The sequence below is a fragment of the Gopherus flavomarginatus genome, chromosome 15, assembly GCF_025201925.1.
Source record: "Gopherus flavomarginatus isolate rGopFla2 chromosome 15, rGopFla2.mat.asm, whole genome shotgun sequence".
Lineage (NCBI taxonomy): Eukaryota > Metazoa > Chordata > Testudines > Testudinidae > Gopherus > Gopherus flavomarginatus.
Genome location: NC_066631.1, coordinates 12,455,453 through 12,479,580, shown reverse-complemented (window position 1 = coordinate 12,479,580; position 24,128 = coordinate 12,455,453). Strand labels below are relative to the sequence as shown.

At 41.6% G+C, this 24,128-nt stretch overlaps 2 protein-coding genes across 2 annotated transcripts in view; one reads left to right on the top strand and one right to left on the bottom strand.

Annotated features, from left to right (window-relative positions):
• RSPH14 (radial spoke head 14 homolog) overlaps window positions 1–24,128 on the top strand; it is a 187,135-nt gene that overhangs the window by 19,610 nt on the left and 143,397 nt on the right. The gene's annotated exons all lie outside the window — the stretch shown is intronic.
• GNAZ (G protein subunit alpha z) overlaps window positions 2,571–24,128 on the bottom strand; it is a 133,781-nt gene continuing 112,223 nt past the window's right edge. The window contains exon 3 of the mRNA XM_050924513.1: window positions 2,571–4,589. Within this exon, the coding sequence (XP_050780470.1) occupies window positions 4,245–4,589 (345 nt within the window). The 3' untranslated portion in view covers window positions 2,571–4,244. The remainder of the gene's footprint in view (window positions 4,590–24,128) is intronic.

Here is a 24,128-nt window from a genome sequence, read left to right as displayed (position 1 = left end):
GAGCTGGGCATGTCTGCCAGGACTCGGGGCTCCAGCCCTGCGAGGCTGCCTGCTGGGGCTTGGGGCTGCCCCACAAGGGTGAAGCCCCAAGCCCCATCACCCCACTGCAAGGCAGAAGCCCTGTGGGCCCCCCACAGTCTGGTAGGCAGAGAATGGGGGGCATGGTAGGCTCTGCAAGCCACACTTTAACTGTAAAAGAGCCACATGTGGCTTGCGAGCCGCAGTTTGACCATATACAGAATATTGTTTGACTACTTTTATACCCTCCCAGTGCTGTTGAAAAATATTTCCTCTGAACTCAGACCACTGTCTTTGAATGTATTGTAGTCCATATAGCAATCTCAAATTCCTATTAGACTGTGCCTGCATGTTGCTTAAAGAAATCCTAAGCATCCAGCGAACCAAATTCAGTGATGAATCCTGGTCACGTGCAATCTGAGGCACATTGCTCATACACTAAGATGAAGCCTGAATTTAGATGCTGCTGACTCCCTTAAAAGAGAGTGGGTTCTTAAATAAGAGATGGGAAAGGTGTGACTTTGGATGCACACATGGTGACATGTATAGAGGCAAATCAAAAGGCTTCAAATTCCCCCAAGCACTGAGAATAAGAAAGAAGTGTGCAGTGAAATTATTATTTCCACAGCTGATCTTAAATGTGATAAACAAGGCTGAAACACTGCAAGTCAACCCAGACTTTACTTCCAAGGATGTTCTTTATCTAAGATCTTTCCAGTGACTAATCTTTCCAATATCTTTAAAGACTGGAGAAAGGAAGAAGGAAAAGCTTCATACCAGACTGACATGCTGCTAGAACTGCAGCAGCTGTTGTGCCTTCAGATCCCATTACTGGTTTGTATTGTTTGTTGGTCAGCAGCACAGTAGCTGATTATGTTGCTCTTTTTGCTCTGGGCTCCAAGCTTTGAATCCTTCAGAGCTAAAAACTCTTTATTCTTTGAATGAGCACATTATAGATTGGGCCCATGTATCTAGGAAGTTTTTCCTCTCTAACACTGGACTGTTTACCTTTGTGAGTTAAGGAAATCAATTACCACTATTTCACTTCTGTGCTGTTTTCCCTGAAAACAGTTTAGCAGGTGGGAGTTAGCGTCAGAACCTTTGTCTGTTCATTTATACGCTCATACATTCATACCAAAAGAGTGACAGCAAAACCTTAATGACAACCTCTGCAGTACTAAGATAGAATAATGTTACTCATGTGGAATGTGTGACAGCCAGGGGTGCCACGTTCTTGACACAAAAGTGCATGAAGTTGGAGATACAGTTTTGCATTAGAGTGCAGTCTAGGTGAAGGAGTGGTATTTATTGTTTTTTGGTAACTGTTGGAAGTAGAAGTGAATGTTTTGTAAAATGTAAGAGTATGTTATTGACACCATTGTAGGTGATTTGAATGCGGCAATGAATCTTGAAGACATCCCTTAACTTCTTCCTTCCATACTTTTATGGTTTTCAGTGAGTGGAGTGTGCCTTGTTACCTTTGTTTGTGTTATTGTAGATGGATGAGATTGCCAAAAAGCCTAAGGGAAATTTTTAGAAAATTTTAATGGGACTTTTGTGACTAAATCACCTGGGCTTCTTTGAAAAATCCACCATATATGGCCAGCATTTTGAAAAATGAATGCTCTTAAATCCATATTGATATCCCTAAATAAATAGCCTGATTTTCAAATGTATTAGGCAACCAGCAGCTCCTGTTGATATCAGTGAGAATTGCTGAGAGCTCAGCACTTTTGAAAAATCAGGCCACTTCTTCAGGCACATAAGTATGGATTTATAGGCCTAATTTTAGGCATGAATTTTTAAAAATCTTCGCTATATACATACCTATATATAGAAACATATTGCTGAACATGGGGATTTTGAAAGCACCACCTAGAGCAGGGGTCAGCAGCCTTTCACAGGTGGCGTGCCAAGTCTTCATTTATTCACTCTAATTTAAGGTTTCTCATGCCAGTAATACATTTTAACGTTTTTAGAAGGTCTCTTTCTATAAGTCTATAATATATAACTAAACTATTGTTGTATGTAAAGTAAATAAAGTTTTTTAAATGTTTAAGAAGCTTCATTTAAAATTAAATTAAAATGCAGAGCCCCCCTGGACCGGTGGCCAGGACCCGGGCAGTGTGAGTGCCACTGAAAATCAGCTTGTGTACTGCCTTCGGCACACGTGCCATAGGTTGCCTACCCCTGACCTACAGCCAGGGAATGCAGATAGGTGTCATGGAAGTTTCTTCCACAGAACTCCATCTCAATCTTGAACTGCACTACCCTTCCTAGAGTTACTACTGGCCCTCTTCTGAGGAATCATACTGAATTTTGTGGTGGTTTCATCAGAGGGAGAAACATCCTCTATGAACTAATTTGAGGCTTTAGATACAATTTTTGCTGTACACTAAGATTATCCTTAATCTTGGTCGATGAACCGTGAAAAGAGGTTTGTAGCAAATGAACAAAATTCTGCAGCCTGGCAAAAAGATTTAGAAACAATTCAATTGTGCAAACTATTAAATTGTAATACCAATAAATGAACACACTGTGGACCAGTTCAGTATCATTCAGATTATTTATTTTCTTAATGTGGACAACCTTTAACTTTGATGGTATAATTAACTTTTTTTCTTTTAAATTGCTTAGAGCCCTTGGCTGAGAATTCTCACACTAATCTTGGTACATGTGGGGAACAAAGGAAGGGAGGAGATTTTCCATAGTGTGTGTAAATGTGCTTTACAATTCTTGAATGTATATTTACACATTGACTTTACACTGAAGTCTGTAAGAAGTCTTTTCTATGGAGGGGGGAGGGAAAGAATCAAATGACCAGAGATTTAGGCCCATTTGATCCATGTGAGATTTTCCAGTATAGTCCCACAGAGCTCGTCTGACATTCAAATATGCCATAATTTCACTGAAACAGTACTATATCCAGTAGTATTTCTGTACGAGATGAAACCTGGAACTGAGGAATGCATCTCTTCTGTTTCTTTAATTTCACTAAACTGCAAATAATTTAAATTATTAAATTCAAATATCAAGACATTTAGTTGTTCATATCGCTCATCTGTTAACCTTCTAATAATACATCACATTTTTAAAATAAAAAACAACAAAAAAGACTTTAGAGGCTATATAATACACAGTCTCATTGGCTCCAACTCCCTGGGAAGGCTGTTACAATATCACCATATTTCCCAGAATTTCTTTGGAGCAATGGAGCAGAATTATCCATTGGCAACTTTCACACTCAGCAATCCAGACACTAAAACAATAGTTTAAAAAATTACCTTGTGATTTTTTAATTTTTTTTGTGTGTGTCTGTGTTAAAAAAACGAACACCGCTTTTTTCGACTTTCAGGGTTGTTTGTTTGCTTGTTTCTGTGAAACACCACAAGATTTGGCAAAAAAAGATGTAAAGAAGACTCTCGATGTATAAAATTCCTCACCAATAGAAGAAACACTGACCTTGATTTGGCCTAGTTTTAATTAGTTATTTCATTCATGTACTTTTGCTGCATATTTTGAAGCTTTGAAGAAAGGGCTAAAGGTCAGGCTAGAAATCATAGAACAGTTCTGTACCAACAATTCCTTTAACAGGAAGGGTGTCCTTCATTATGTCCTACACATAATGAAGCAGAGCAGAAGTGTGTAAACAGTATATGCTTCGAGTTGTGTGCATCTCTATACATGATGTGTGTGTATATACTGTATGTGTGTGTGTGTGCCAGTATGGTGGATACATGTTCCTTCTGTACAGCTGTAAGGAAGGCTTTACTGAAATTCTCCTGTTCTGTTGCCTTTTCTCCTAGAAGAAAACTCTGCAAGGTAGGCCCATCTCCCATTCAACAGTTCTGCATCTTCCTCGCAGTAAAATGGTTTTTAGGACAGTTGGATGACATATTATTTCTTACATAGAATATGGTAGCTCTGCCATCTGAGGAAAATGAAATGAAACAAACAGAATGAGCCAGTGGTGATTGTGGTGATAACATTTCCACACAGTTACACCTCAACTTTTTTTTGGAGCCTTTGCACCCTGCAAAACATGTATTTTTGAAAAAAATGTTTGTGGCAAGGATAAGAGGGATGTGGGGGGCTGTGAACATAATTCAGCTTTCCCCCTTCCTCTCCTTGGGCTTCAAAGTACTGCCCCATTGTATCCACCACAAATGGAGGTGGTAAGCCCCTTTTGTGTCACCTCAGGAAAACAGATTGATGCCCATGGATTTTTAGCAGAGGCCTATATATTTGAGATTGTTCTGAATGATGACATCTGTCACCGCATCAAAGACAAATTGGATATTACTGGTATCAGTAGCACAGGTGAAGTGCGAGTAAATCTCCTTGGTCTCCTTGTTGCGATTCAAGTCCTCAAATTGGCGTTGGATGTAGACTGCTGCCTCCTCGTAAGTGTTTTGGCCCTTGTACTCAGGAAAGCAGACAGTTAGCGGGATGCGCCGGATTTTTTCTGCCAGAAGATCTTTCTTATTCAGAAAGAGGATGAGGGAAGTGTTGATAAACCAGTTGTTGTTGCAAATGGAGTCAAAGAGACGTAGACTTTCTGCCATTCGACTCTGCAAGGAAGGAAACAATGTCAGCAACAGTATGTGAACACAACTAAATAAAATACATAGAAATACATAATCACAGCTGTTAGTGAACAAACTCCCTTTTGTTTAGAATGTTCGTATCTGTTTCTCATTCCAGCTCCCTCTCTGACTGTACATCCTACCTTAGGATGAATTTTCAGGAACCTTAATTCACTTAAGTTGACATATTGCAGCTCACTATAGATTACTGCTTCATTTAGTTTGATTTAATTTTTTTTAATAATGGGTAACTGAGAGGCAAAGTCAGACTGAAGTTTTTAAGAACAGCTGCTGTAGTTCTTCACTGTTTTCCACAATCAAGCTAACTTTACAAACACATTTTTTGGGCTGCAATGATCAATAAGCACATAATTTTACAAAAATAGAAGAGTAGACTTATGGCCAGAATAGAATCATAGAATATCAGTGTTGGAAGGAGGTCATCTAGTCCAACACCCTGCTCAAAGCAGGACCAATCCTCAACAATATCACCCCAGCCAGGGACTTTGTCAAGCCAGGCCTTAAAAACCTCTAAGGAAGGAGATTCCACCACCTCCCTAGGTAACCCATTCCAGTGCTTCACCACCCTCCTAGTGAAAAAGTTTTTCCTAATATCTAACCTAAACCTCCCCCACTGCAACTTGAGACCATTACTCCTTGTTCTGTCATCCCGTACCACTGAAAACAGCCTAGCTCCATCCTCTTTGGAACCCCCTTTCAGGTAGTTGAAAGCAGTTATCAAATCCCCCTTCATTCTTCTCTTTTGCAGACTAAATAATCCCAGTTCCCTTAGCTTCTCCTCATAAATCATGTGCTCCAGCACTCTAATCATTTTTGTTGAGAAGTGGAATTCAAACCTCCAGAGTTAGCAGCCAAAGAAATAATAGCTTATTGTTGTAAGGATCAATGATATAAATCCAAAGAAATTCGGATCCTGTTTCTAGATATATTTGAATAAAAAAGATTGAGATGGCTCAAAGAATACCACACCTCCATTCCACCTAACCTCTTCTCTTTCCACTTTCCCCCGGTCCATTCCTCCCTTCCTCTTCCTATTTATGTATGTTGTCGCTGTTTTATTACAGGTATCCCAAACCTAACATGTTACATCTATGTAGTATTGTCTGGTCTTGAAGCTTTGACAAGTTGTATATACAAATTATGCAATTGTACTTCATTTTTAATTGATTCTGTTTGCTCCTATTTTTTCTTACCCCTTTAGTAATAGTAACTTTGGAAGAGTATATATTAAAAAGTATATTTTCCTCCAGAGGGCCAAATCCTAGTCTCAGAAAGAAGGAGCAACTCAAAATGAAGACAGAGTTTGGCTAAAAGGTTTTAGTAGACAATTCTGATCTTCCACTTGCCACTCTAAATTAATAAGTACCATTGACAACACACTGGAGTGACTGACAGGAACTGTTTATTTTGGAAATACCAATTTAGTCATCATCATCAGCGATCCCTTGATTCAAGGATGATCTCTACAACAGATTTACTATGTGTTCTGAGATGACAGATCCACCCGCAGTAGGTATAGACATTTCCTGGCAGGCCAGATGCTTGCTGGGAAAAAGTTGTTTCTTTTTCCTTCCTTTTCTCTCTCTTTTCAGTTTTGCAGGCAAGGTGCTTTTCCTCAAAGCGAGCTACTACCTGATGGAGGATGTGGCACATTGGGGTCGGTTGATGGCTTGCTCCTCCCAGCTTGTGATGTCCATCCACATCACTTTTCTTGAGATACGCTTTCAGTGTGTCTTTGTAGTGTTTCCTCTGCCACCACAGGATCTATGAGCATGGGTAAGCTGAGACTAGAGGACTTGTTTTGGGAGGCAAAAGTCTGGCATCCGCACACAATGTCCAGCCCAGCGGAGTTGGTGAATGAGGATCATTTCTTCAATGCTGATGACATTCACTTCAGTGAGGGGGCTGGCATTAGTGCAGCGATCTTTCCACTTGATGCGAAGGATCTTCCGGAGGTATCAGTGGCACTGGAACACTTTTACTAGTGGGGTTGCTGAAAGCCAGCCCCCTTACCCCTGTCCATCCATCCCCCCAAGCTGGGGCCAGGAGCAGGACCATGTCTATAGGAGGGGGGACCCAGAAGGGCTAAGGGAGCCAAAGTTGGGGGTGGGTGCAGGGCCAGCAGCTGGGACCCCACACGTGGGGCCAGGACCCTGCGAGCGGGGCCTAGAGTGGAGCCCCGGCATGGGGTGGCAGCCAGGACCCCGTATGCATGTCTGGGAGTAGAGCCCCATGTACAGGGCTGGGACCCCATGGGCGGGACCAGGAGCAGAGCCCCAGGTGTGAGGTGGCAGCCAGAACCCTGCGTGTGGGGCCAGGAGCAGAGCTCCAGGTGTGGGACGGAAGCCAGGCTCCTGCATGCAGGGTCAGGGGGAGCCCTGGGTGCGAGGTCTGCAGCTGGGACCCCGTGTTGGGGTCCAGAAGCAGAGCCCCAGGCATGGGGCTGGGACCCCGCACGTGGGCCTGGGAGCAGAACCCTGTGTAAAATCTGGGGGTTCTGCAGCACCCCCCGCGTCCCTAGTTCCTGCACCTATGGGAGGCATCGTTGGTGGTACCTCTCCAGACTCCTGAAGTGCTGTCAATAGGTAACCCAGGTTTTGCATCCATAAAGGAGTGTAGGAATAACAATTGTCTTGTAGACCTGGATCTTGATGTCCTGCCATGGGTCATGGTCTGTGAAAACGCATCAGAGCAATTTTGCAGAGGAAACACTTGCACAGTAGATCCTGTGATGGATCTCACTGTCAATTTTTGCATTTTGAGAAAGTTGGCTACCGAGGTAGCAGAAGTGCTTGACTGTCTCCAAAGTCTCTCCCTTGATGGTGATTTGTGGTGTGGCATGTGCAAGGCATGAAGCAGGCTTACAGAGCACTTTAGTGTTCTCAATATTGAGTGAGAGTCCTAGGCTTCGATAAGCTTGTGCAAAAAAATCCAGTGTAGACTGAAGATCATTCTCAATGTGTGCAAGGAGAGCACAGTCATCAGCATACTGAAGATCAGTAATGGATACCCTGAGGACTTCAGATTTCAAGCGGAGATGCCGAAGATTAAAAAGCCATCCATCCATTCTGTATTGAATGACAACTCCACTGGGGAGGAGATCTTTAACGAGGACCAAAATGATTGCTAAATAGATGGATAACAGGGTTGGGGCAATAATGCATCCTTGCTTAACCCCACGTTTGATGATGAAAGTCAGTCTCAGGGCCACGACAGAGAACAGTGGCATTCATCTGATCATGGAGAAGCATTAGGACCTTAATAAATTTTGGAGGGCAGCCAAATCTGGCCAGGACCTTACATAGGGGTTTGTGATTGACTGAGTCGAAGACCTTAGTCAAATCAATGAAGGCCATGCACAGATTTTGCTCCTGAGACTTATTCAGGATTTGGCAAGCAACAAAGATCACGTCAGTTGTCCCGTGGGATGGTCTAAAACCGCACTGAGATTCTGGCAATATTTCCTCAGCAAGGAGAAGTAATTGGTTTAAGAGGATAAAGGCAAAAATTTTTCCTGCTGTAGACAGCAAGGCAATGCCTCAATAATTTCCACACTCTGATATATCTCCTTTCTTAAAGATTGAAACAATGTTGGGCATTTCTCAAGTCTTCTGGAATCTTCTCATTATACCAGATATGAAGAAAAAGTTTGTGGAGCTTACTTACCAGTTCTTTACCTCCAAACTTGTAGACTTCAGCTGGTATGCCATCTGGTCCTGCTGCCTTGTTGTTCTTGGTTTGCATAATGGCTTGTGTTACTTCTTTGAGGGCGGGGAGGTCAGCAAGAGATTCTCTTTCATGTCATTGAGGTATAGATTCAATAGTGGCATCAGAGACAGTTGACTCGTGATTCAGGAGTAACTCAATATGCTCCTTCCATCTGGCTTTGATGGCTTTGCTGTCCTTAAAATATGTCGACCCATCTTGGGCTCAGAGTGGTGTGGGACCATGGGAACATGGACCGTAAATGGTCTGTACTGCCTGTACTGCTCCTCATGTCATGTTTATCAGCGTCAAGCTCAATCTCCTTGGCCTTTTATCACTACCGTTTATTTTTGATGTCATGGATTTTCCTTTGGGATTCAGCCTTGAGTTGCTTGTATGACTCTTCCTTCTGCTGGTGTAATATGTCATTTTGCCATAGCAATGAGCTTTTCTTTTCTGGTCAAGCAGGCCCTGAATCTCAGCATCATTCTCATGAAATCAATCTTGGTGATGGCGGGTGACATAGCCGATGAACTCAGCACATGCCAAGAGAATGGCAGTCTCTAATCCTTTCCAGAAATTTTCATTATCATCATCAGCTATAGGCATAGCAGTGAACCTCTCTTGGAGACACTGCTGAAGTTTCTCCCAAGTCACTATATCTTCAAGGGACTGGATGTTGAATTTCTTTTGTACTGATTTTGCCTGGTTGGAATGCCTTGAGGCAATCTGGAAATTCATGATAGATCTAACAAGGCAATGGTCTGTCCAACAGTAATCGGTTCCATGCATGGCCCTCGTGATGCGGACATCCTTCCAATCTCAGGCTCTAACAATAACATTGTCAAGAAGGTGCAAATGCCTGGAGTGAGGGTGTCTCCAGGTGGTCTTATACTTCTCACTTTGTCTAACGAGGGTGTTTGTGATGACCAGGCCAGGCCATGTTCTACATACATGCTCAGGAGGAGGATGCCACTGAAGTTGGCCTTTCCTAGTCCTTTTCCGATAGAGCCATTCCAGAGATCTGACTCACGCTTGCCTCCAAGGCGAATGATCTTCTCCTTCTTGGGAATGTTGGTCAAGACTGTATCAAGATCTGTATAGAATTGTTCCTTGATATCTTCAACAGCATCGAGTGTTGAGGCATATGCACTGATGACAGCAGTAGACTGGTAATTGCTGAGCTTAAAAGATGAAGAATCATATGACATTCATTGATTCCTATAGGAAATTCTGCAAACTGACTGACAAACTTATTCCTAATTGCAAAACTGACACCATGAATGCGCCTGGCCCTCTGCAGATTTCCCTTTCCAGAAAAAGATGTAGCCTTCACCTTCTTCTCTCAGTTGACGTTCATCTGGGCACCTTGTCTCACTAAGGACAGCGACGTCGATGTTATATCTTGCAAGCTCCCTGGCAATGATAGCAGTTCTTCTTTCCAGTCATACATTATATTTGTTATACATCAGGGGGTGAACATTGCATCTAGCAAAAGTCACTGTGTTTTTATAGCTTTGACTGCAGGCAGAGTGATCCCACTGGATGCAGTAATCCAGCCAGGAGTGGGTGAAACAGCCTAGATTTAGGGCACCTTTTCTAGCCCTCTCCCCATGTGGGGTGAGCAGGGGGGATCCTGAAGAGGACTGCTCAGTTGTGATAGTAGCTGCCAAATTGCACCCATCTTAGTTCAGGTGCCAGATGACCATATAGCTACCACCACCTACCTGCAGATTCGTGGCTAAACTGCCAGATTTACTAATCCTGTCCCCATCACCACTAGTCCATCGCCACAGAACTTGGAAGGCTGGAAAGATGTTATTTCCCAAGGTAGAAGCCTGCACATGATTTCTTTTAATGTGGGGAAGCTAGTGTGCCTACAGCAACCACACAATCATGACAAGTTGGAGTTCTGGGGCCCAGTTTCAGGGAAAGTCTGAGACAACTGGAGATCTCCAACTTGTTGCAGCTTTCATCTGCTTTCACAGCTACTGAGATCCGAAGATCCTTTTCCACCTGATCCACTGTTGAGGATTTGGGGGATTGGACCATGTTTTGTCTGGGACCTCCCCTCAGACCTGTTTGCCTTGGAAGACCTTACCAGGAGCATGAAGCTCCTGACAACATAGTTTGAGATCACTGGAACAGGCAATCCCCTTCAGCACAATAAGGTAACGGTCCCTGAAGAGGACCTAACAAAACTAACATTGGATTGAAATATCTGTTAGAAATTTAGGGCCATGTTTTACCCTTCTTCTGCACACTGTTCTCCCACATATTGTTGCTGTGAAAAATAAAGGCTGTTTACATGGTGACATCATAGAAAATTAATATGAATTAACTAAAGATGGGTATTTTAAGTTGATTAGTTAAACCGCATTAAACTGCTGTGTGAAAACCCTCATTCTGAATTAAAGTTGCCTTAATTTGATTTAGCTTAATTCACTTTGGAATACAGGGATTTAACTAAGGCCTGGGCTACACTACACGTTTAAACCGATTTTAGCAGTGTTAAACCAATTTAACGCTGTACCCGTTCACACTACGAGGCCCTTTATATCGATATAAAGGGCTCTTTATATCGGTTTCTGTACTCCTCCCCAATGAGAGGAGTAGCGCTAAAATCGGTTTTACCATATCAGATTAGGGTTAGTGTGGCCGCAAATCGACGGTATTGGCCTCCGGGCGGTATCCCACAGTGCACTACAGTGACCACTCTGGACAGCAATCTCAGCTCGGATGCAGTGGCCAGGTAAACAGGAAAAGCCCCGCGAAATTTTGATTTTCATTTCCTGTTTGCCCAGCGTGGAGCTCTGATCAGCACGGGTGGCAATGCAGTCCCAAATCCAAAAAGAGCTCCAGCATGGACCGTACGGGAGATACTGAATCTGATCGCTGTATGGAGAAACAAATCTGTTCTATCAGAGCTCCATTACAGAAGACGAAATGCCAAAGCATTTGAAAAAAAAATCTACAGGCTACACAGTGCTGTGTGACAAGCGTAATGGGAAGCCAGAGACTCAGACAGACGCTCATGGAGGGAGGGAGGGGGTACTGAGGACTCCAGCTATCCCACAGTCCACAGCAGTCTCCGAAAAGTATTTGCATTCTTGGCTGAGCTCCCAATGCCTGTAGGATCAAACACATTGTCCGGCGTGGTTCAGGGAATAGCTCGTCAATTTACTCCCTCCCCCCCCCCACGTGAAAGAAAAGGGAAAGAAATCGTTTCTTGACTTTTTTCAATGTCACCCTACGTCTACTGAATGCTGCTGATAGACGCGATGCTGTAGCAGTGAAGAGCAGTATCCGCTCCTCTCCCCTCCCTGGTGGCAGACGGTACATGCTTTATAACTGCTGAATACCCCTGGCTGGCCTCAGGGGCGCCTGGGTAAAAATAGGAATGATTCCTGGTCATTCCCAGTAGATGGGACAGAACGGCTGGTAACCGTCTTCATCATAGCCACGGGGGGCTGAGCTCCATCAGCCCCCTCCCTTTCTGGTGTAAAGAAAAGATTCTGTACTGCCTGGACTATCATAGCAGCGGGATGCTGGGCTCCTCTCCCCTGCACCGCTTAATGTCCTGTCTGGACTGTCATAGCACGGGAAGGCTGCTTCCCCTTCATTTTATCTCACTAACAAGTCACTGTTTCTTATTCCTGCATTCTTTATAACGTCATGACACAAATGGGGCGGACACTGCCACGGTAGCCCAGGAAGGTTTGGGGAGGAGGGAAGCAACAGGTGGGGTTGTTGCAGGGGCACCCCCCGTGAATGGCATGTAGCTCATCATTTCTGCGGGATCTGACACGGAGGAGCTGTACTCTCTGATACACTAGTTCTCTAGTACACTTGCCCCAAATTCTAGGCAGGACTGACTCTATTTTTAGAAACCATAAAGGAGGGATTGATTCGGGGAGTCATTCCCAGTTTTGCTTTTGCGCCCCCGGCCGACCTCAGCCAGGGGCACCCATGATAGCAGCAGACAGCACAGAGGGAGAGATAACCGTCATCTCATTGCCAAATTACCCTGGCAGCAGACAGTACGGAACGACTAGTAACCATCTCTGCCATCATGCAAAAGCAAATGAATGCTGCTGTGTAGCGCTGGAGTATCGCCTCTGTCTGCGGCATCCAGTACACATACGGTGACTGTAAAAAAAAAAAAGCTGAATGGGCTCCATGGTTGCCATGCTATGGCATCTGCCAGGACAATCCAGGGAAAAAGGGCGCGAAATGATTGTCTGCTGTTGCTTTCCTGGAGGAAGGAATGACTGATGACATTTACCCAGAACCACCTGCGACAATGTTTTTTGTCCCATCAGCCACTGGGCTCTCAACCCAGAATTCTAAGGGGCGGGGGAGACTGCGGGAACTATGGGATAGTTACGGAATAGTTACCCACAGTGCAACGCTCCGGAAATCGACGCTAGCCTCGGACCATGGACGCACACCGCCGAATTAATGTGCTTAGTGTGGCCGAATGCACTCGACTTTATACAATCTGTTTTATAAAACCGGTTAATGTAAAATCGGAATTATCCCGTAGTGTAGACGTACCCTAACCCAAGTGGGGATGTCCCCCTGTAGACAGGTGGCAGATGGAGCTGTCCATGGTGCCAATTGCTATTGGAAGGTTGAGTACCAGAAAGGGCCCTCTCCTTTGTAACTTAATTTTTTTGTGCAGAGAAGAAAATTGTTCCAGCTGCTGTCGATATTTCAACTAAATATTGTCCAAAGAGGAGACAGAAGTCTCTCGATTACAGTTATTTATTCTAAAGAGCATTTCTTTCCAACCCATTGCAGATTAGGCACTAATTCCTGTACAAAGTTTTACTGGGATTCCAATATCAAAACTTTAGTCAGCTCTTTTAGTCTTAAAAGTTCAATGTTTTTTATTCAACATCAAAAGCCTTCAGATTCCAACTATCATGTGTGTACCACCACCACACTTGATAGTGACACACTATTAACTTTCAGCTAATGAGACTCTCAATGAAATTTTTTTGTCTAAAACTGTTTGCTGAGATTTCAAGATCATAAGATCAGACAAGAATTTATAAAAAAATTGAAGTTTACATTCAAGTTCTCTTTATATGTGCTGAGGAATTTAAAGTCATTTTAGAGTTGAAGTGGGCACCACATCTTCAAGCACTTGCCCACCTTTGATATTTTCAGTGTTTCTCTTTAGAAGACAAGAGCCTCTTTTAACCAAATCATTGTGGTATTGTACAGGCCATCCTTCCCACTTAGAGCTGGTAAAGAAGCACCATCAATTAATCTTAACATATCACCAAGGAGTCATTCCAATCTTTTTCTTATTTTTCAATTCTCTTTACTGATATTTCTTAATAGAAATAATGACAGAGCAAAGAAAGAAAATGGATACACAAAGACTCACAGAGGTGTTTTCCAGCCATATAATATAATGATAATAAAAGAGATAGATAAGAATTGGATACAGGAATCCCTGCTAGAATCCTTCTTCCTCCCTCAAGTTTAAAATAGAAAATCCTCATATCATTAAAAGGGAAGTTGAAGAAGTACAATTCAAAACCCCATTTTAAAATATCTCAGATGATTGTAATCTAGGTAAGAGAAAGTGTTTTGTGTTAAGCCTTGAAAACATTCCAAGAATCCTCAGTATTTTGTATCTTATTAGACTTATAACTGCTGTGAAATGTTCCAGAAAGTGATTTCATTCTGAACAACTGGAAAGATGTTAATTAGTATCTTTCGGAGCAGTTCACTGTGTATGTACCCATGACCTGTGTAAAGTGAATTGAAGTCAATAACTCTCAGTAGCAGTTCTATTTATTTACACAGTGATATGTTCCTATCCAAATTTATGCCCAATTTATGACCAGATCTTTGTGTCAAGATGTAGTTAATAAATTGTTTGGCTACAAAAAAGGAAACATCTTGGTGATGTTTTCCATCCCCAGGAATAGTTTGGGTTTGGCAGGTAGAGGATATTTTTGTCCCATGTCCCTTAAAGAACTCTGCCTCTGGATAGTCAAATTCCAAGGTTCTGAATGTCATATCATACTTTTGTCCAGGGCATTTACTTAATAGTCATTGTAAGAGTGGCTCTGGTGTAAAAATATGCTAGAATGGGTTGGGGAAGACATGACATGGTGCGTGTATGCTAAGTGGCAATCGTGTATGTATGTGTGAGAGGGGAGGATGCCTCAAGTGTCTTTTCATTGTCTCCCCTGGCTACCAGAATTTTATTCTCTAGTGATGTCACACACAAGTTGAGGGGCAGGGAGTAGTAATAGGAGGTCGCTGGTTGTGATGGAGCAGAGTAAGTCTGAGAATTTCTTCCACAGGAGAGGGGAGAAATGTCTTCTGCTGAGTTCCTCTGCTGGTGATTACAGGGGTTCATGGCAGGAGACAGCTGAACAGATCTGAGAATTTGTTCCTCAAAGATGTGAATCAAAGCGTTCTACTATGCTTCATTGGCTAGCATGATGGGAAAATTATTCCAAGACTGGGATAATACTTGCCAAATGTATCCACTTGTCTCAAGTTAGGGCTTCTGCTTTATTTACCCAGGTACAACCCCACTGAAGCCAAAATTATTGCAGGATTGCCAAGTGCCTCTAAAAATGGTCTCTGTTTCTTAGCAAACTGTCATTATTTAAATTCTGTACCATCTAAAATCTATTTATTGCAGTTCAGTTCACTGGGTGTTAAAAGTGTGTCCCTGTTGTTCCCTTCAAACCTTTCTAGCAGAAGCATTGACATTTGGACATCTTTCATCTTCCTGCTGAGGCATGGGCTGCTGCCCAGAAAAAAATACTTTGTCCACCAATCAGGGATAATGCACACATCTTTGGATGCTAGAGGGGCAAGTGCAGATCCCTCATCACAAACTGCGTGCTCTTCATCCATTGCATGAGGCATCTGGATCCTAAATAGTGCCATATTACAATTGAAGTGTCTTGAAAATGACAAGGATTCTATGTTTCCACTAACTCTAAGAACTGTTTTTGAGCTCACACAATATGCTTTTGAGTTTTTTCAGTTTCAGGCTTGCCTCAGTTGTAGTGCTCTTGAGATCTGGGTAGTTGGGTACAGCTGATGAGGAGTGTTTTATATAGGATTCTACAGCTGGAAATAAAATGAGAAAGAGATAAAAATTGCACAGGAGGAGAGACTGAAAAATAGTCTAGGAGTTTAATTTAGAACTCCCCTTTTTTCCTCTTTATCTAAGACAAATGGCTATGGCAAGTAAAAATGAAAAATGAGTGGCAGCAAAACAGACACAGAAAGGCAGCCAGAAAAAGAACTGAAATAAAAAGAACAGATAAAGGATGAAGAAACTGAAAAGATGGGGGGAAAAGGAGTGACAACTGTGGAAGGAAAAAAAAACAGAAAAGGAAGCAGCAAATCAGAAAAAGCTGTTAGAGAGGAAAATGAGAGAAAGTGGGTAAAAATCTCTTACAACCACAGTAGTTTAACATCTTATAATACAGTCAAATAGGAACCCACCAGGTTTGAAAGCATACTGTATTTCCATGTATTTGAACAAGAAAATATTCCATGTTCCATTTGAAAGCACAATTTATTTTCTATCTTCTTATATTTTTTGAGATAAAGAAAAAAAGCCACCAGCCACACTAAAACATCATCAATTTTTATATAATACCTCTCCAGTATGTGGAGCTGGAGTAGTTTGGGTATATACACACAAATAGCCATACTTGGCTTATTGAACAGGATCAAAGAACACCTAAATGCATACTTATATGCAAGTGCCTGATGTCTAGATCTAGAGTGGATGCTAGTTTGATGTAATCTTGGCTACAGGGTGGCTAATTTGTTTCTTGAACATTTACAATATGGATAGATAGGATCAAAACAGGCTTTAAACTCTGAATGAAATTCCAAATATTCATAATACAAATATATCATATGTGGAGCTGGTCATAAAATGCCCCCTCCCCTGCAGAAAAATGTTGACTTTTCAGTGAAAAACCAACAGCCAAAATATTCCAATTTGGAAATGCCACTGTGGTGCCTCATGGGAACTATAGTTCAGATGCCTCATACTCCCATTCTCTTCTATAGATTGGGCTCATGGGTATGATACCTCACATGATGCACCACAATCTCCTCTCTCAGTGAGAAAAGGCAATACATCCTGGGAGTCCCTTGGTCACAATTCAGCATGGGAGATGGAATTCAACTGAGGAGCTTGCCCATGGAGAAAAATAGGGACATGAGGCAACCAAACTGCAACTCCTATGAGGCACTGCAGCAGCATATCTAAGGTAAAATTATTTTGGTTTTTGGATTGAAATATTTCAATTTTGATTTTTACATAAAATCAAAATTTTCCTAAGGAAAGCAGACATCTTTTACAAAAATGTTTAGTGAGACCTAACCATATGAATTATGAGAAATATATACTGTGATGGTCATGCATGTTCAACATCAGCTAATATTCCAAGCCAATAAAGTCCTTTCCACATTTTGCAAGCTCAGTGCTAGCTGTTTATGTGACAGTTTCATTGTTTTGCACTGTAGAGGAGGGATAGAATTTGAGCATGCTTAAAACTCATTCTTAAATCCACTGGAACACTGACACAAATTAAGTTCATCATATCTGGAGTTGAGATCCTGCAGCCATATATATGTTCCTGTGACGTGTCTCAGTAGGAAACAGAAATGTGACAATTTACTATGGAAAATGTTTGCAGAATATGAGTGAGGCTAAGTGGCATGATGCTAATTCACATTGAACACAAAAGAAAACATGCTAAACATGATGATCTTAATCCTCAGATCAAGTGGATTTTTGCCATCTTTATCTCCCCTGATTTGGGAACCAGTTGGAGCCCCTGAAGCAATTTAGAATAATAAGAGCTCTATCCTAAATTTTGGTATTTTTAATATAATATTTTCAGTAATAACTTGCAGGGCCGGCGCTTCCATTAGGCGACCCTAGGTGGTTGCCTAGGGCGCCAGGATTCGGGGGGGCGGCATTTTGTGCATGCCCCACGGGGTGCACGGGAGCTTCCGCTTCCGCTCCCGTTGCGCCGCCAAAGAAGGACCTTCTGCCGACGTGCCGCGGAAAACAGCGGCAGGCAATTGAGCAGCTCAATGACTGCTGCTGTTGCCTGCAGCATTTCGGCGGAGCGTCCTTCTTTGGCGGCGCAACGGGAGTGGAACCGGAAGCTCCCGCGTGCCCCGTGGGGAGCGCACAAAATGCTGCCCCCCGAATTCTGCCTAGGGCACCAGAAACTCTGACGCCGCTCCTGATAACTTGAAGTTATGGGACCACTGTTTTAGAAAAAAAAATATTCCTGGTCTAACTGGTGGCTGTGCTGTATTACATCAGTGCAGATCCTTTAGCCCAGGGGTCAGCAACCTTTCAGAAGTGGTGTGCCGAGTCTTCATTTATTCACTCTAATTTAAGGCTTCGCGTGTCGGTAACACATTTTAACATGTTTAGAAGGTCTCTTTCTATAAGCCTATAATATATAACTAAACTATTGTATGTAAAGTAAATAAGGTTTTTTAAATGTTTAAGAAGCTTCATTTAAAATTAAATTAAAATGCAGAGCCCCCCGGACCGGTGGCCAGGACCCGGGAAGTGTGAGTGCCACTGAAAATCAGCTCGTGCCGCCTTCGGCACGCATGCCATAGGTTGCCTACCTCTGCTTTAGCCTCATAGAGCTCATATGCCAATAAATAGAGTCTCACATAAGTTTCTGAGCAGCTGCAAATGTAGTTATCAGACTGTGTAGGTGCAATTTCAGCATATTTTAGCAAGCTAACATGGACATATCTGATAATTAGTTAATCTCTCAGTTGTAGAATGTGCTTGGTGAAATAAACAAAACTAAGTGAAAAACCATTGGAAAGTGGAAGATTTAACACCACCTGGGTTCTCATGAGGGAAACAATGCAAAATTCATAGAAAAGAATTAAGATACATAATCTTTTAATCCCATCTGCTTTACCTCACACATCCACTCAGTGACCAGAGGAATTAGATTAAAAACAAATCTATAAACACACCAGTGAAATGCAGAACTAAATGTAAAAGCTCTCTTGGGTTCTAACATAACCAAGAATCAATACAATCCAGGTCTTTACACATCTTCTGTGTTAGCACATTTGGAAAGAGGACTCACTAATGAGGTTAGTTCAGATTCAAAATACAATTGTAGTTTTCCTATACCAACTAGGGACACAAAATAGGGGAAATAATACACAAATGCATAACAGTCCTTAGTAGAATCTCTCACAAGGGTCTAGACATTAAACAGAGTAATTTTTTTGCCTAAAAATCATCTCTTCAGCCAGCAAATATCACTCTGGATCCATGAACTGTTCCATAAAAACAAACAGTAAATTACTAAATAAATAACCGTAGCATATTTCTTGGCAGTGAATTTGGCCAGAACAACTTGGTAAACTGATCTCCTTTATAGTTTTGCTTCAACCTGAAACAAATGAGTCTCCTGCAAGAAAATTATTTGCATAAGCAGATTTCTAAACTGTGTCAATAATCTTAGTGGAGCTGTGATGCCTTGCAGCAGAATCACAATTCCACAACTGTAGACAAAAAACATGTGCACCCTGAATGAAAAGTCTAGAGTTTATAATGCTTCTTTACAGTTACTTAAATAGCACTTTCTATCTATGATTATTAAAATGTTTTATAAACATTAATTTGGTAAGCCTCAATACAACTCAGTAAATTGTTAAGTATTAAACCCACATTACAGATGTGTGAAATGAAGTTCAGGGTTGAAATGATTTGCCCACAGTCAAACAATTCTGTGGTAGAGCCAGGAATAGAACTGAAGCATGAGTTCAGCATTGTCATCACAGCTTGATCAGATTGTGAGAAATAAAATGTTGTTACTTTGGAGTTTAACTTTGATTTTGGCCTTGAATGTTCTCTGTAGTTGAATATCATGGACCCGATCCACCACTGCATTGCTGAATATTATGTAGGTGCACCTCAGCTGATTTCCTGGAGTTCTACTGGTGTAAAACTAGAGCAACACAGTAGCAAATCTATATATAAAATTCTTTAATGATGATTACTGGATTTCTGGTCTTCATTTTTCTTTGGAACTAACAATCTGAGTCCATTCATGGATAAATCTCTGCTTAGTATAGTAAATTAAACTTAAAATGTAGATTGATAACTTGCATTGCTCCCATGATGTCATTGTTTTTCATCAAAAAGGTCATTTTTTTAGGTGCCAGTTCTACCTCAGAAGGTAATGGCAACTACCCACTTCTCAACATGTGAGATTTGCTACTATTTACTTTTGTCTTTGTGTTGCACTTCTCTGTCCTGTGCCAAATCATGAGTTGTATTTTTCATCACCCTCACCCACAAAACAACCACCAGATTTCCTGAAACAATCACGTAATGATTGTTCAAACATCTATGGTACATCTTAAAAAGGAAACCTTGAGGCATGTCTCCTGTGGAATTGATCTAGTGAATAGGTCTCAGAATAAATTTCAAATGTGTACACCAATATTATGTTAGATAATCACATAATATGACATTCATTCCTCCTAGAGCAATGCCAAAGACAGTTCTGCAAGGGCTGGGAGAATAGCATTCACCTCCCAACCCATGAAAAGTTGCAGAGCTGCAACTAATCTTCTAACCTATTGTTAAAATACGAACCACATCCTTTGTGTGTTTTATACCACAGTAATCATGAATATGAGGATACAGGAGTTTCTTCCACTTTTTCACCTTCAACATCCCCTTACACATTTGGCTGGTCAGAACTGACACAGAGACTCCCTATGCAGTACTCATGGTGTGCAGAGGATCTCTGTGTTCCTGTATCCCTGGCATGCCAACACACCAGAGGCTTAAGTGTCATGGAAGGCCTTTTGTAAACCCCTATCACAGTGGTTGAATTTAACCTTAAAAAAGAGTAAAAGTAAATGAAACAAATATGAAGTTTAAAACTGGTTAAACTTACAACCTGTACAAGAGCTGCAATGTTAAGCTTCTCTATAGAGATGCAGATATTGAAAGGGCTGTACTTTAGGCTTCATTTGCCAGTGTCTTGCCGTCAGTTGTATCTGACCCTGAATATTTCTAATTGACTTCTTCATTTCACTAATTGTTGTAATCTATTTGTACAGTTCAATATAGTTTGTGTCATTTTCACTTCTCCTTCACATAAAATGAGTTTGTAATATTGGCATGTTAAATTAAGAAAAGCAATCATGTTCTATTATGAGTACATTCTTTATTTTTTCAAACCCATATTCTCAGCTCAAGAGATTACACATGCTTTGATATAATTTCTTTAATTAGTTCACATACCAAATTTAATCAAAATTAGGCAGAATGATCTGCATAGGGCATGAGACTGCAGAAAGGTGCAGAGTGAGTAACTAGGTGCAGAGTGATTAATTAGTGTTAGGGTGTGGTTCCAAATTCTACTTCTCTATTGCCCTTGCTCTCGTATTGTATCACACTCATACCCTGGGTCATTTAATAATTTGTGCTGACATTCCTTCACCATGAAGTTGCTGATTTCTGAAGAGAGGAAGAGTATGTCTGCTAGATGGCAAGCAGTTTTGCATGTTGTGATTGGCTTACTAATTAAGAGTACAGGCAGTTGGTTTAATATTTTGTCTTAACTCAGATTTATTTTCTTCAGACTAGAAAAAACAGTTATTGGAAGGATCTGGTGTAGAGTCTGGAGCTAGGCTTTTGCCACTAGCATTTCCCAATTGTCCCAAAGGGCACAGTGAATCAATCTGTGTTTACAACTGGATTTTCTCAAACAATTCATAGAACAGTTTCTTTCAGAGAGCCTAGACTCACCCCCAAGAACTAAAAGTTCTTCCACAATCAGAAGCATTATGGCTTCTTCTGAACCTCCTGATTTTCCTGCTGATGAGAATCTTTGTTGCCCTCATTGATTTTCTGATCTTATAGCAGACGATAAGAACAAACAAATAAAAAGCTAATTAACTAATAGACACTTCAGAAGGTTATTTTCTTCCTGGGAGGTGTTTTAATTGCACTCCTCAGAGCCTAAAGATGTTTTACCTCTTCCTTTACAACATACTGTGTTGCTCAGGGCAGAAGCTTCTCTTGTGTTTCCTGTGCAGAAAGATTTAATGTTCTACAGAATAGTGCAGTTTAGCAAGATAGAAATAATCACCTTGGAAGAACCAGGTCAAATACCCAAACATCGATGTAATTCAATCTCTTGTACTCACACTGTACTCCATCTTGTGCACAACTTGTTAGCAAGTATGCTCTACTGCGTTAGGAAGTTCATTTGGCTCCTCTAGTGAACATAACAGAATCCAGTCTTTCTGAGAATCTGTTCTCAATAAGTGGGCAACTGAATTCATTATGCTGATGAGACCTCAGTGAAAACCTCTGAAATCAATAATTTATTCAGCCCTTGTGACAAAGTGGGAATTTTCTGTGGTATTTTCATGAAGCCAGTGTGTGCCTCAATTTCCCCCATATGCTGCATTGTTACATTGGGGTGAAAAAGGACTGTGTGCTCTCATGGCAGTCTAAGAGACATGGATCTGACTGTAACCTAGCTAGGCATTAGTCCCCATAGCAATGGAGCATCTGAGAAGACAATGGCAAATCCAGTCACCAGGACATTGACACCTACCAACCACTGACCCACAGAGAAGATTTCCCCACCTCTCAGCAGGCCTACATTAGAAAATTAGGTCGAAATAACTATGTTGCTCAGAAGTCTGAAAAATCCACATCCCTAAACAATGAGTTAAACCGACCTAACCCCTGGTGTAGACAGCACAAGGTTGACAGGAGAATTCTCCTGTCAACCTCGCTACTGCCTCTTGGGGAGGTGGATTACCTACACCGATGGGAGAAGCCCTGCTGTTGCATAAGTAGTGTTTTTACTTAAGCACTACAACATTGCAGCTGCACTGTTTTAAGTTTAGACAAGCCTAGAGTAGCAGTTCTCAGCTGGAGAACAAAGGACTGGACAGGTGTGAGGTGGGGGATATGAGTTGGCTACTGAAGGGAGTTGGGGCTGTCACCTGGAGTCAGACCAAGATGGTCAGATGGAGAGACAGACAGAGCTTGAACAAAGGGATCCACTAGAGTTTGGCTGGGCTCTAGGCTAACCAGATTGGACTATGCTTTAACCTTTAGTTCTGTATGCTACCCTAAGGACTTCCTGTGCTGTATTCCAGCTGACTAATAAACCCAACTCTTTTGATAATGCAGTTTGGTGTCATTACAAATGCTTGGTGAGGTGCATTAATCCCTGAAGAGCATACAAGTCTCCATCAGCACTCTGTCTCAGTTGGGCTCTCTGAACGGAGCTCACTGTATGAAGCAGGAGTCCTGAAAACCTAGAGGTCCAGTCTAAGGAGGCAGTGAAGCCATGTGGCTTACCCTGGAGGAAGAGTGAGACCCATATGGAGTCTGACACTCCTAGAGACTGTTCCAAAGATGAGGACGTAGCACCAGTCCTGTGGCTCTGTGACAGTACTTTTCCATATTTCTAGATTATCTGTGAACAGTCTCTTATTTTTACAAATTTTATTTTAATTGCTATTTATAATCATAACATGGTTTTGTGCAAATCATTTTCAGTTCATGGATTGCACACAAATTGTTTGGTGCAAGTATTCTTTAATTGCTATTTGCATTGTGCAATTGATCATCTAAGGCATGTGATTCGTTTCTGTTCTATGATTGGATCATCCAACCTTTTATAAACAAAAGCAGTGCCTGTAGAAATCATTGTGACTTTGATTATCTGCATGAAGAGATCAGAACATTTTAGGGCAAGAGAGAAGTAGAGTCTTGGAATATTAGAATATTTAAAATCTTTCCTTGGTTTTTATTACACAAGAAAACATTTTATTTAATTACCTGCACAGATCTCTGATGTAAAACTACTTATGTTCCTTCCTATCTGAGGGAGAGAGAAAAAAATTATTTGCTGCTTAATTGATTTTACATTGTTTTCTTTTGTGATACAATGTGGCATATTTTGGACATGTGCACAGTGCTATTTGAAAAGAATGCAGTCACCTCTCTTTCTACCTTGATTAGCTGCCAGAATGCCCGGTCTCTGAATAATGGACTTTTCAGTTACCTGGTAATTCTGCAAAGAAAAAAATGTTTCGCATCAAACCAAAACCGAAAATTTTGGCAAAGCAAAAAAAACAAAACAAGTTTCCAGATTGAACAGCCTTCCAATGGGCAAAGACTGAGCTTGATAAATTTATGGAGGGGATGCTATGAGATTGCATACAATGGCATATGGGCCATCCATGACTGCTATTAGCAAATATCTTCAATGGCTGGAAATGGGACATTAGAGGGGAAGGGCACTGAGTTACTACAGTCAATTCTTTTCCAGGTGTTTGACTGGTAGGTTTTGTCCACATGCTCAGGGTCTAACCGATCACCATATTGGGGGTTGGGAAGGAATTTTACCCCAGGTCAGATTGACAGAGACCCTGAGGGTTTTTCACCTTCCTCTGCAGCCTGGGGCATCAGTCACTTGCTGATCTGAACTACAGTAAATGGTACTGTCTATGTAATTTAAAGTCTCTAATTCAAGATTTGAGGATTTCAGTAACTTAGAGGTTATGGGCCTACTACAGGCATGGGTACATGACGTTCTATGGCCTGCAGTGTACAGGAAGTCAGACTAGATGATTACGATAGCCCGTTCTGGCCTTAAAGTCTATGAGTCTATGAAATGGCTTTCCATGTGAGAAACACGAAGGAGTTGGAAGTAAGGAAATCTCATTGCCCTGTCCATCAGTGGA